This window comes from Carlito syrichta, unplaced genomic scaffold (genome assembly GCF_000164805.1).
Source record: "Carlito syrichta isolate Samal-C Ts95f unplaced genomic scaffold, Tarsius_syrichta-2.0.1 Scaffold306946, whole genome shotgun sequence".
Taxonomy (NCBI): Eukaryota; Metazoa; Chordata; class Mammalia; order Primates; family Tarsiidae; genus Carlito; species Carlito syrichta.
The window spans coordinates 439,755-452,659 of NW_007251042.1; the positions used below are offsets into that span (position 1 = coordinate 439,755).

General features: G+C 37.2%; 1 protein-coding gene across 2 annotated transcripts in view; it reads left to right on the forward strand.

The window, feature by feature from the left end:
* The first annotated feature begins 332 nt into the window (after positions 1 to 332).
* The window catches only part of PPP3CC (protein phosphatase 3 catalytic subunit gamma), a 59,259-nt gene continuing 46,686 nt past the window's right edge, over positions 333 to 12,905 (forward strand). For both annotated transcript variants that reach the window (XM_008063551.1, XM_021715266.1), the window contains exons 1-2: positions 333 to 526; positions 1,085 to 1,209. In XM_008063551.1, coding sequence (XP_008061742.1) covers positions 499 to 526; positions 1,085 to 1,209 — 153 coding nt within the window. In that variant the 5' untranslated portion in view covers positions 333 to 498. The remainder of the gene's footprint in view (positions 527 to 1,084; positions 1,210 to 12,905) is intronic.

The following is a 12,905-nucleotide window of genomic DNA, read 5'->3' on the forward strand; positions in this document are numbered from 1 at the left end:
TATTCATATCATCTAATGCCTTGTCTCATTTTTAGCTTATTTCCTGAATAAGCTTCAGATATTTCATGTTTATATATAGAACGTCATAATTTATGCACATACACACTTTTTTTTAGATAACTTTGACTTTAATTGTGACCTTTTTTGATGATTAGAATTGATCATTTATGATGTATAGTGTCTGGGACTTCCCCTCTCCCCACATTTTTTCTGGTGCTGTGAATGTGAAATCATGATGATTTGTTAAGTTTGTTTTTTCACATAAAATAAGTGTATTTTTGTTATTTTCTATATCTTTAAGTATCTTAAATTATTATTTTCTCTCTAGCTGTCCCCTTTCCTCCAACCCAACGGCTTACTTTGAAGGAAGTATTTGAAAATGGGAAACCTAAAGTTGATGTTTTGAAAAACCATTTGGTAAAGGAAGGCCGACTGGAAGAAGAAGTAGCCTTGAAGATTATCAATGATGGGGCTGCTATCCTGAGACAAGAGAAGACTATGATAGAAGTAGAAGCGCCAATCACAGGTATGAAAAGTATATGTATCATGGCACTTAGATCTTAGCTAATTTTGAGAAATGATGACAAATAACCAGCTAAAATGCTACTTTTTCTAGGAATTATGAGACATAATTGGTAAAATTGGTTATGATATTTGCTGCTCCTTGAAGAAATAAAACTGTAAATGTCTAATAGTTCTAGTAGGACTGTTTAGTATCAATAGATCGACTGCAGTTATACAGTTATACAGCGTTCAGTCAGAAGCTGAAGTGCCAGCCCGGACAACTTGGTGAGACCTCTTCTCTACAATAAATCAAAAATTAGCTGGGGAGGTAGCGCACACCTATAGTTCTGGCTACTTGGAAGGCTGAGGTTGAAGGATTGCTGGAGCCCAGCAAGTCGATGTTGGGGTGACTGTGAGCATGCCACTGCACTCCGGCCTGGGCAATGGAGTGAGACTAACTCAACAACAACAAAAAATAAAGTAATTTAAGTTAAAATTTGAACTGTGATCTTTTTTGGTATAATGTCCTTTTTCTTCTAAGATGTAATTTCTTACCTCAGCTGATGACTTTTTTTCCTAGTGTGTGGTGACATTCATGGACAATTCTTTGACCTAATGAAGTTATTTGAAGTTGGAGGATCACCTAGTAATACACGCTACCTCTTTCTGGGTGACTATGTGGACAGAGGCTATTTCAGTATAGAGGTAAAAATTAAAGTAGATATGCTTTAATTTGCTTTCCATTCTTCAGTAGACAAAATTAAAATGAGAACACTGGCAGAATTCGTGTACTTTTTTACTTTCAAAATTAAAGTGATAGAGAATGCTTTCATTGATATAAAAAAGCTATTCCCTTTTTTTAAGCAGTAGAAAATCTGACATATAGAAGGCTATATATTAACCCAACTTTGCAAATGATTTAAATATTTACTAACCTTTACTCTTTGACGATAATGTACAGGCTGTATACAAATAACATAAATTGTTATTCACCCTAAACAGGGTTTGGATTAGCTGCCCTTAATTATAAGACTGTAAGCTTCTAGGCTTAACATGTCAATTAACTGTCAATGGTAAATAAGCAGGGACTTAGCTTATTATAGGAATCATTTCTGGTACTATTACACATAGTAGGCACTTAAGTGTTCATTTGCAGCTAAGTTCATGAAAATTTACAATTTTCTTTGACATATTTTGAAAATTATATGATAAGAGCATGGTTAGAATTAAAATCAAGTAGATGTTTTTATGTGGAAAAGATAAAACTGTTATAGAACTTAATACAAGGACTTAAGAACAGTGGAACCACAGCACATTCATATTTAATATTCATTGATTCACTCTACATACTTAACAAATAAAAGAGAAATAACTTTAGAAATAGTGTGGATAATCAAATTTGTAATCTACTTCAGAAAAAGCATGAGATGAGAAACTGAGTCTGCTTGCTTTTTTTGCTGTCTGTAGTCCTGCCTTCCCCTCTCTGTGTGGGAGTCTCACTGTACTGTGTTTCAAGGTTCACAACTTGTGGTTCAAGGTTTATTGTTCATGCAGCATCCCTCTTAAAAACAAGTTAGCTGTCTCACCTGATGACCAACCAGAGAAGTAGCAGTTGTTCTAAAGCTGCAGAAAAATAAACAAAATAAATAGATTTGTACTTGTTAGAAAGGCAGTCTAAATTCATGTATCAGAAAAGTTCAGTATTGTTTGCTAGTGCCTTGAATTCATCTAGTGTCCAATGTGAAGACAAAAGTTAATGGTGTAAACTGAAAAATGGCAAAGCCCATTTTTCCTACTGTTCACTTCTTTCTACTGCTCATTTCCTTGCTGCTTAGTAAATGTTTACAGTCTCTCTAAATAGGTATTGGGAATAGGTGGAGATCACACTTGCAGACTGTTTTATTGAGAAACTTCCCTATTGCTATTTACATCATGGTTCAGTAGACACAGTAAGTCAAAAGCATTGATGTTTGAAAGACATATTGAGAAGGCCAGGCATGGTGGCTCAAGCCTGTAATCCGAACCCTTTGGGAGGCTGAGGTGAGAGGATTGCCTGAGCCCAGAGTTTTGAGACCAACCTGGGCAACTTGGTGACACCTTGTCTCTACAATAAATAAAAAAATCAGCCGGGCGTGGTGGCATACGCCTATAGTTCCAACTACTTGGAAGGCTGAGGTGGAAGTGTCGTCTGAGCCCAGCAGGTCGAGGCTGCAGTGGCTTTGAGTGTGCCCCTGTACTCCAACCTAGGCGACAGAGTGAGACTCAGACTCAAAAAAAAAAAAAAAAAAAAGAAAGACATTGAGTATTTGTTTATTTCTCTGTAATATGGGATCACAAGGAAGTTTTAGAAGGCAAAGAGAAGAATACAAAACTTACTGAATTTTTAATTAGTCATTTTAATTTTTAAAATTTATTTATTTATTTTAGAGATGAGGTCCCACTTTGTTGCCCAGGCTGGAGTGCATTGGCTGTTCACAAGCACAGTCATTGCACACTGCAGACTCCAGCTCTTGGACTCAAGCAGTCCTTCCACCTCAGCCTCCTGAGTAGCTGGGACTACAGTGTGCACCATAGCAGCTGGCTAGTCACTTTACTTAATAAAATAATTTTCTTTTTTGAAGTCTTACTCTGTTACCCAGGCTGGAGTGCGGTGGCACAATCACAGTTCACTGCAGCCTTGACCTCCTGCCTCATCTTTCTGAGTAACTGGAACTACAAACACACACCACAATGCCCAGCTAATTTTTTTTTTCTTTTTTTTAGAAAAGAGGTCTTGCTATGTTGCCCAGGATGGTCTCGAACTCTTGGTCTCAAGTGATTCCCTTGCCTTGTCCTCCCAAAGTGCTGGGATTACAGGCGTGAGCCACTGTGCCTGACCTAAGATAACTTTTTATTGATAAATTATCATGTCAAATTATATTCTGATTATTAACTCATAAAACTTAAAAATAGTTTTAATTCATTAATACATTCAATAAAGCACATACAAAAATGCACAATGATTTTTGTACATGTATACCATATGTAGAATATTTTGTTGCACATTTTTTTCCTAATTCATCAGCAGTTTCCTGAAAGAATAAGATAAAAATTATGAGTCATGCTTTTTATAGGAGCTGGCAGTCTAATAGAAAAGGTACATTTATGAATAGTCTTTCATTATAATACAAAAAATGATTTTTTAATTATCAACATTATTCCTCATATTAGGACTTGACACAGTGCCTGACACATAGTAGGCAGTTCATATTTGTTGAACAAATTAATGTTAATAAATCATATTTTGTATTAGTTTTTTATCCTGTTATCAGATAATTCTACACTTATGGGGTTTTTCCAGAATAACAAGAGATAAATTAATAAAAACTTTAAGGTGACAATGCTATTTTATACCAGCTTTAAAACTCAACTGTGGGGCTGGGCTTGGTGGCTCAGCCTGTAATCCCAGCACTTTGGGAGGCCGAGACAAGTGGATTGCCTGAGCCTGCGAATTCAAGACCAGCCTGTGCAACTTGACGAGACCTCATCTCTACAATAAATCAAATATTAGCCGGGCATGGTAGAATGTACTTGTAGTTCCAGCTACTTGGAAGGCTGAGGTGGAAGGATCGCTCAGGTCAATGCTGCGGTGTCCGAGTGTGCCACTGTACTCTATAGCCTGGGCTATGGAGTGAGACTCCAACCCCAAAAAAAGAAAAAAATTTTTGTTATTATAGCATTTGAAAATAATAACCATAATTATGACTGATAACATATTATATTTTAATAAATCATATAAATTTAAAAATATTTATGTTAACATCATATCCACAAATGCAATTAGTAGGAGATCTAGTTATCACTTATCATTTGACAGTGTTTTGCATATAATTTACCAAATAAACCTAGTCATTTAATATCTCTATGAGATGAGAGATATATCCTTTGAGGCTTTCCAAGGCTTAACTGGAAAATCCCATAGTTAATTTTAGGTCAAAGAGACTTAATGAAGGTTTGATTTTGGGGATGTTTGTCAGAGATGTCAGAAGGCTCAAAACATTTAATCAAAATAGAATACAAGTCACTGTAAATAATAGTCATTCATTTAACCAGAGTGATAATCAAAAGGCTTCAAAAGCATTACAGAAAGTTACGTGGTTGTAAAAACCTTAACTCTTTTGAAACTCAGTTTTCCTACATAATCAAAAAACTAACGAAGGCAACACAGAAAGTTGTCTTGATAAAAATGTAAAATCTGTTTCTTAAACAAGCTGCCAAATAGGTAAAGGAAAATCTTCTGCAGTGTGATTGTTTCTATTTACAGCAGTGTGATTGTTACTCATTTAGATAACCTGGAAGTCAAACCTGATGAAAAGAGTATTTGAATTAATCAGACATAGGAAGATGTGCCAAAGATTATGATCATAACAATTCATATACATCAAGAAAAGCCAAGAGAACAAAATGAAATTATACTGGAGGAAATATTGCTTTTCTAGGCGCTTAAGATAAACATCTTGGCCAGGCTTGGTGGCTCAGCCTGTAATCCCAGCACTTTGGGAGGCCGAGGCGACTGGATTGCCTGAGCCCACAGGTTCGAGACCAGCCCGGGAATCTTGATGAGACCTTGTCTCTACAATAAAAAAAAAAAAAAAAAAAGAACTGGAACTAAAAGTTACAGGCACTGAGGAGGGAGTTGGAGGAAAGAGTTAGGACCCAACCAAGCAAAAAAGGTATACCTTTTTAAGTGGAGAAGAAACAGAAAGCAATAATATTATGACCTGCAATTATGTGCAGTGAGGTGCAGCAAAATTTGAACTTCTGAGATATAAATCTGAAAAGTTTCAAGAAGAAAAAAATTTCAGAATTAAAAATCAAAACTTCTTTTATTAAGAACAAATCGGTACTTTAAGGAAAACCTGTTGTTCTACCATAAAGTACCAAATTTTTAGTTGTTTCTTTTTTTTTTTTTTTGAGTTGGAATCTCACTCCGTCGCCCAGGCTGGAGTGCAGTGGCACGCATACTCATGGCCACCCCAGTGTTGATCTGCTGGGTTCTGGCAATCCTTCTGCCTCAGCCTTCCAAGTAGCTAGAACAACAGGTGTGCTCTATCATGCCCAGCTAATTTTTTGTTTATTGTAGAGATGAAGTCTCATCAATTTGCCTGGGCTGGTCTTGAACCTGTAGGCTCAGGCAATCCACTCGCCTCAGCTTCCCAAAGTGCTGGGATTACAGGCTGAGCCACTGAGCCCAGCCTTCCTGATTGTTGATTTACAGCGGCTGGGCCACCAAGTCTGGCTTATATTTTTTTTTAATATCAAAGCTCAATCTTTAGAAAGACTTTAAAAATCATTTCCTTTTTATTTCAGCCATCTTGATCACATGTAATTTTTTTTGTTGATGTTTTAGGGTAGGGTCTCGCTCTGTCACCCAGGATGAAATGCAATGGCATGATCATGGCTCCCTGCATCCTCAGCCTCCTGGGCTCAAGCTATCCTTCTGCCTCAGCCTCATGAGTAGCTGGGACTCCAGGTGTGCACCACCATGGCTGGCTAATTTTTTTTTTTTTTTTTTTGAGACGAGGTCTGCTGTGTTGCCCAGGCTGGTCTTGAACTCTTAGGTTCAAGCACTTCTCCCACCTTGACCTCCCAAAGTGCTGGAATTATAGGCATGGGCCACCACATCCAGTCTAAAATTCCTTTTATAAATTCTCTCTCTTTTTTGTAAAGAAAGCAGAATTTATTGCAAGGATAGAAAAACTCCCATAGTGGGAAGGGACCCGAGGCAGTTGCCCTATAAATTCTCTTTTCATGAACCTTATTAAAGTTGTACTCAGACCATTGGTAACATGCTTGAACTTCTGCTTTGTCTTTTTTCTTTTGTTTTGTTTTTTTGAATCGGAGTCTTACTCTGTAGTCCAGGGTGGAGTGCAGTGGCATGCTCACAGCCACCGCAGTCTTGACCTGCTGGACTCAGGTGATCCTTCTGCCTCAGCCTTCCAAGTAGCTGGAACTACAGGCATGCACCACCACGCCTGGCTAATTTTTTTATTTCTTGTAGAGACGTGGTCTCGCCAAGTTCCCCAGGCTGGTCTCGAACCCCTGAGTTCAGGCAACCCTCTCGCCCCGGCTTCCCAAAGTGCTGGGATTACAGGCGTGTGCCACTGTGCCTGGCAGAATCATATTTCCTTATAATATTTTTTTTCTTAGTTGTAAATGACTCAGACGCTTAATGTGTATCTATTATTTAGTTTAGCATAACTGTAAGATTTTAAATTACTTGAAAAACTCATATGTACACATTCATTTCATTTATAATTATCTAATTTGTTTATTTAACACCTATACCTAGATTACCTATGAAAACTGTGATATTAGAGCTGGTTATTATTTCAAGTTTTTTTAAAATTAGTTTTATAGCCTGTTAAATTAGTAAAGTAAGTGAAAACTTTAAAGTTAAGTACATGAGTTTCAGAAGATGCAGCTGCTTTCATTAAATTGACAATATTAATCTTATTTAGCAAAGAGTTTTATAAACAAAGATTTTGTTTTAGGCTGTGTTTACAGATTTATGAACTTAAAATATCTGGTAGAGGCAAATATGTAAATCCAGGCAAAAATGTCCTTTGATAGTTTCGAAGCTATTTAAAATTTTATTTTATTAACAATTCTAAAATAAATTTATCAAAGATTTCTTTAAATCACAAGAATTGAAAAAACATTTGAGTTAATTACTATAAATTTTATGAGTACTCATTTAAGCCGATCAGATAAAAGTTTTTAAAGATTACTGACTGACCACACCAGATTTTATTATATAGACACAGCATACAACATATTACATTGTGTATAAGTGTATTTATAAACACACTTATACACAAAATAAACACATATGCAACTCTTTAGAACATTAATCATGAGATAGTAAAACAAACTCACCAGTCTGTAATAAACAACTGGATCCAAATGATCTCTTTTATAACAAGGGTAAAAGTCTTTAAAATTATTTTTTTTAATAGGCACACTTGACAGGGTTACTAACTAAATTTTGAGTAAATTAGTTTGAATCACCAATATACTGGATTGGACAAAGAATAGTTAATTGTGAAAATGTGACTGAATTATGTGAGGAGGCCCAAAATATTATAATTACTCTAACAAGTAATTATATACTATACTCTGTTTAGTATTTTCTTGGTCTTAATTCTTTTTTTTTTTTTTTGAGTCAGAGTCTTACTCTGTTGCCTAGGCTGGAGTGCAGTGACATGCTCACAGCCACCCCAGCATTGATCTCCTGGGCTCAGGCGATCCTTCCGCTTCAACCTTCCAAGTAGCTGGAACTATAGGCGTTTGCTACCATACCCAGCTAATTTTTTGATTTATTATAGAGACGAGGTCTCACCAAGTTGCCCAGGTTGGTCTCAAACCCCTAGACTCAGGCAATCCTCTTACCTTGGCCTCCCAAAGTGCTGAGATTACAGGCTTGAGCCACTGCCCCTGGAAGTCTTAATTCTTTATCCGTGAAGATAAGAATATTGCCTTTCCTTTTAGTATAGGGAGGATACCTTTTCACAGGCATTTCATCTGTATAAAAGAGACATCATGGAGGTAAAAATGATTTTCTTTTATATTTGCTGGTTTTTAAATGTTTTACTTAAATAGTATGTCAGAATAGATGAGGAGTTTCAGAAAAAGAGAGTTTAGACCAGCCTGGGCAACATGACGAGACCTTGTCTCTACAATAAATAAAAAGATTAGCTGGGCATTATGGTGCACAACTGTACTCCTAGCTACTTGGAAGGCTGAGGCGGAACAATTGCCTGAGCACAGCAGGTTGAGGGTGCAATAGCTGTGATTATGTCACTGTACTCCAGTCTGGGCACAGAGTGAGATGTATACTCAGAAAGAAAGAAAGAAGGAAGGAAGGAAGGAAGGAAGAAAGAAAGAAAGAAAAGAAAAAGCGTTTAGTTGGAGAAGAATAGAGAGGAAGAATTGTTAGAAGGGAAGAGGAAACTCTGGAGGGGAAGGGAGTCTGAATATTTTTCTTTTTTCAGCCTCAAGATATCAATGAGATATGCTTATCTTATTTGAAGTGTTTGATTTTATAGCCATGGTCTTAGTTTCATTTTAAGAACAACAGACTGTTTGAATGATCCCTGTAATGTTTGAACGTGTTACCAGCTGGCTTCCCAGAAAATATCCTGGCATGCCTTTGAATTGTGAGCCTATTTTCTGTGTGCTCTGATTTAATGCCAAATATACAAAAGGCAATTAAATGCAAGTACTGAATTTGCAAAGGCCAGATAAATGCAAGTGCAGATGGAAAATAAAGTACGTATTTACCAAGGAAGATGGTAAGATGCCTTCTCCAACTGAAGGGAAAGGGAAAGATCCCTTCACTGAGCCCTCAACCCAAAGGGAAAAAAACTCCTTCACCCAACCTCCACATCCAGGGTCTGCAAGGAGGATGAGTCCTCCTGAACCAGGGATCTCCCAACCAGGAAACAGGATCAGACAGGAAGGGGAAAGACCTCTTCCTACTCAAGTCCCAAATAAAATGTAACTAGACCAAAATTGGGAGTTCAGTTCAAGAATGACTCACTAAGAGGAAAAGAGGCAACCTGCAGAAGTTGTGGGTGCTCAAAGGACCCCAGTGTGGGTGGGTACCTTATGCCGTAGTTCTAAGGGCTGGTGATTTTCTCCAAGATGAGTCACTCTTGAATCCCACCTCTGACACCAAGTATGTCAAAGTCAAATAAAATATAGAGATGAATCTCTGCAATTAAAACTTTTTATATGGGAAGAAGTACAAGTTGGGGCATACATTCAGACTGGGTGGTCTTCTATATGTCTGAAAAACAAAGAGAAAGTTAGGAGTTTTATAAAAAAGAGAAGTATTACATATTGCTCTTTGGAAAAGTTCTTTGGCACTGGTAAGATTCTGGAGAGCTGGCTGATTTTGTTCGGTGAGTTATGGTGTTGTGCAAAATTAGTCTTAGACTTGCAGCATGTCATTTTAGTAGCTATGAGATAAAACTGGTTTTAGGTTATAGCAGGCAGTTTCAGCAGATAGTCTTGCAGAGAATTACATTTTGGGGTCTATATTATGTGTCCTGAATGCTTTCTCCCCCCGACCTCTCTACTCTGTTTCAGTTAGGTATAACAAAAATGACCCAATTTGTATGATAAACTTTCACATTAGTACATGTTATAAATACCATAATTATTTCCCCATTCCTCTACTGCTGTATAAATAGGCTTACAACCGATAATGCTTTTTGCCTGCATTTCCTCTCCTTCTTCGTTAATGGAATCCCTATTCAAATAAACAGGACCTGGGCTGCAACAAGAACCTCCAATCTCAGGAAAGGAAGGCCCCTATTCCAGCACCAGAGAATGAACTCTGGTTGGTCTGAACTAGTCAAGACAGTCAATTTCCTGTCACCAGTGGTTGGTTTGGGTAAACATGGGATGCTCTTGTGCTCAGTATCATATAAGGGGAACTCTGCTGGGTGTTTTTGGAAACATTCTTTCTGTGGATGAAAAGATAATTGCAAGGTTGAAGGCTTTTGGACCTTCATTCCACAATGTCTCTTCAGATGTGGGTCTGTGTACAGTACACGGACCTCATCTCCACAAAAATATTTAAAAATTAGCTGGGTGTGGTGCTGTGCACTCTCAAGTCCCAGGAGGATTGCTTGAGCTCAGGAGTTCAAGGCTTCAGTGAGCTATGATCATACCATTGCACCATTGCACTCCAGCCTGGGCCGTAAAGCAAGATCCTATCTCCAAAATAAAAAATAAAAAGGACTTTAATCCAGTAATATGGATAACATATATTGGTGGTTAGATTAGGCATGTTGAGAAAAATTTGGATTCAGGATTTTGAAGTCTTTCCCTTTCAGGGAAGTGGGAAAATCTCAGTCTAATTGATCAAGCTTCTGTGGTCATGGCACATTACTAGTCTTCACAAAGTCCCTCTTTTTCATTTTATTCTTTTTTCCTTATCTGACCTCAGTCTTTCTTACTCCTCCCCAGTATACACATGCTTCTATTCTATTTGATATATTCCTCAGAATACATATAATACATTTTATTAATTGTTTAATATGTAGTCTTTATGATAAGATACTTTAATTTTACATAAATGGTTATGATACTTTTCAGTGGTCCTGAACTGTAGCATATATCATAATTATCTGGAGGACTTGTGCAAACACAGATTGCTGGGCCCCAACTCTGTTTCTGATTCATTAGATCTGGAGTAGAGCCTGGCAGTATACTAACAAGTTCCTAGGTGATGCTCATGCGCCACACTTTGAGATGAATGTGACTATACTTTGAGAACCACTGTTGTATCAACTAATTGGAAAAGGAAAACAACATGATCATTTTAACAGATACAGAAAAAACACTGGACAAAATTTAGCACCAAGTCATGATACGTAACTCAGAAATAGTGAGACTCTTCCTCAGTCTGATAAAGACACTTATATTGCATTTAGTAGTGTCTCCTTAGTCTTTTCTGATATGAAATAGTTCTTAATTCTTTCTTTACCTTTCATGACCTTACACTTGTACAATATCTGTCAGTTTGGGTGTGTATGATGTTTTTTCATGATTAGATTGAGGTTATGTACTTTTGTCAAGATTACCACAGAAGTGATGTGTCCTATTTATTAGCACATGATATCAAGGAGTATGTGACGTCAATATATTTTATCATTGGTGATGTTAACCTTGATTGCTTTAACATGGTGTCTACAGTGTTTCTTACTAATAGTATTTCCATTAATATTTTTCTGTTTGTACTGGTAAATTTTTTGAGAGATGCTCTAAAATGGTGATAATACTCTTTTTCTCCAATATGTTCACTCATCTTGCCTGGAACAATTACTTCTGTGGGGTTTGCCTGATGGTGATTTTGTATTTCCTTTACCCTTTCTTTATTTAGTAATTGACATTCTTTTTTAAAGGAAAAACTGTCCTTTCTTGTTTCTTTTCTTTTCTTTTTTTTTTTTTTTTGAGTTGGTGTCTCACTCTGTCACTCAGACTGGAGTGCAGTGGCCGCTCCTGGCCACCGCAGCCTCAAGCTGCTGGGCTCTGGCGATCCTTCCGCCTCAGCCTTCCAAGTAGCTGGAACTACAGGCACGTGCTACCATGCCCGGCTAATTTTTGATTTTTTATTATAGAGATGAGGTCTCGCCAAGTTGCCCAGGCGGGTCGCAAACCTGTGGGCTCAGGCAATCCATTCACCTCCACCTCCCAAAGCGCTGGGATTACAGGCTGAACCACCGAGCCCAGCCATCTTGTTTATTTTCTTAAATCACTATGGACCCATGGATATTTTCCCTATGCATTGTATTCCAGTGCTATCATTTTTTAATTTTGCTCAAATTTTTTCAGCTTTAGCCATTGGGAGTTTCTATGCTTGGCTCCTGTGTCCCTTTGACATGCTTCCTCATTTTGTGAGCACTCTTAAAACATTTTCTTGCATCACAAGATGTTTCAGACTCATCTTATATTTTTCCTGCTCTAACCCTGTAATTAACCACTTCTCCACAGAGTCCTCGTTCCTGTTGGTGAGGAACAATGTTCAGAAAACAAGATCTGAAGGCTAGGCATGCACATGGCTACTTTTGCAAAGGGGGGAACGGTGCATGAGCTCTTTGGTCATAGGCTGTCACAGCAGAGAACACTAGCAAATATGTGTACCAACCCACACATACACTCACATTTTTGTTTACTTCTGTATCTGTGTATAAAAACATAAATTTGTATGGTACCTCTGTCTCCAGTCCAACGTCATAAGATTTATTCTAACCTTACTCCTCTTCTGGCTCTCACTATACAAAATAATCACTTGTCTGATCAATCCAAGTATACCCATTAAATAGGTACATAATAACTAACTCATATCCATGTGAAAACAGATTTACTAACTAGAGTACAGTATTTGTGTACATTTCTTTAGCCTTGTAATATGCAAAATGCTGATTTCCAAAGTTACTGTGAGTTAGTTCTTTTCTCCCCCATCCCTTTATTTGTTATGTTGTTATATATTTGTAATACAATTAGGTTTGTTTGTTACTCTTTATATTTCCTTTTAGGTTTCTTCCACATTCTGGTTGATTTAACTGCTTATTTTGGGGAGCACATGTATATTGTTATGGTTCTACAGGTCAAATCTATACAAAAAGATATACTCAGAGAAGCATCACTCCTTCCTTATTCCTACTAGCCTGTTCCCAGGGTCTGCTTCTTCTCACCCCTTTCCTCTGTACCCCCGTAGCTAATTAATCTCTTTAGTTTCTGATTTATCCTTCTTGTATTTCTTATATATAAAGTAGATACATGTGTATTTCATATTTCCTTTTCTTTATTATAAAAAGGGTAGTATATTATATATATTCCTGTACTTT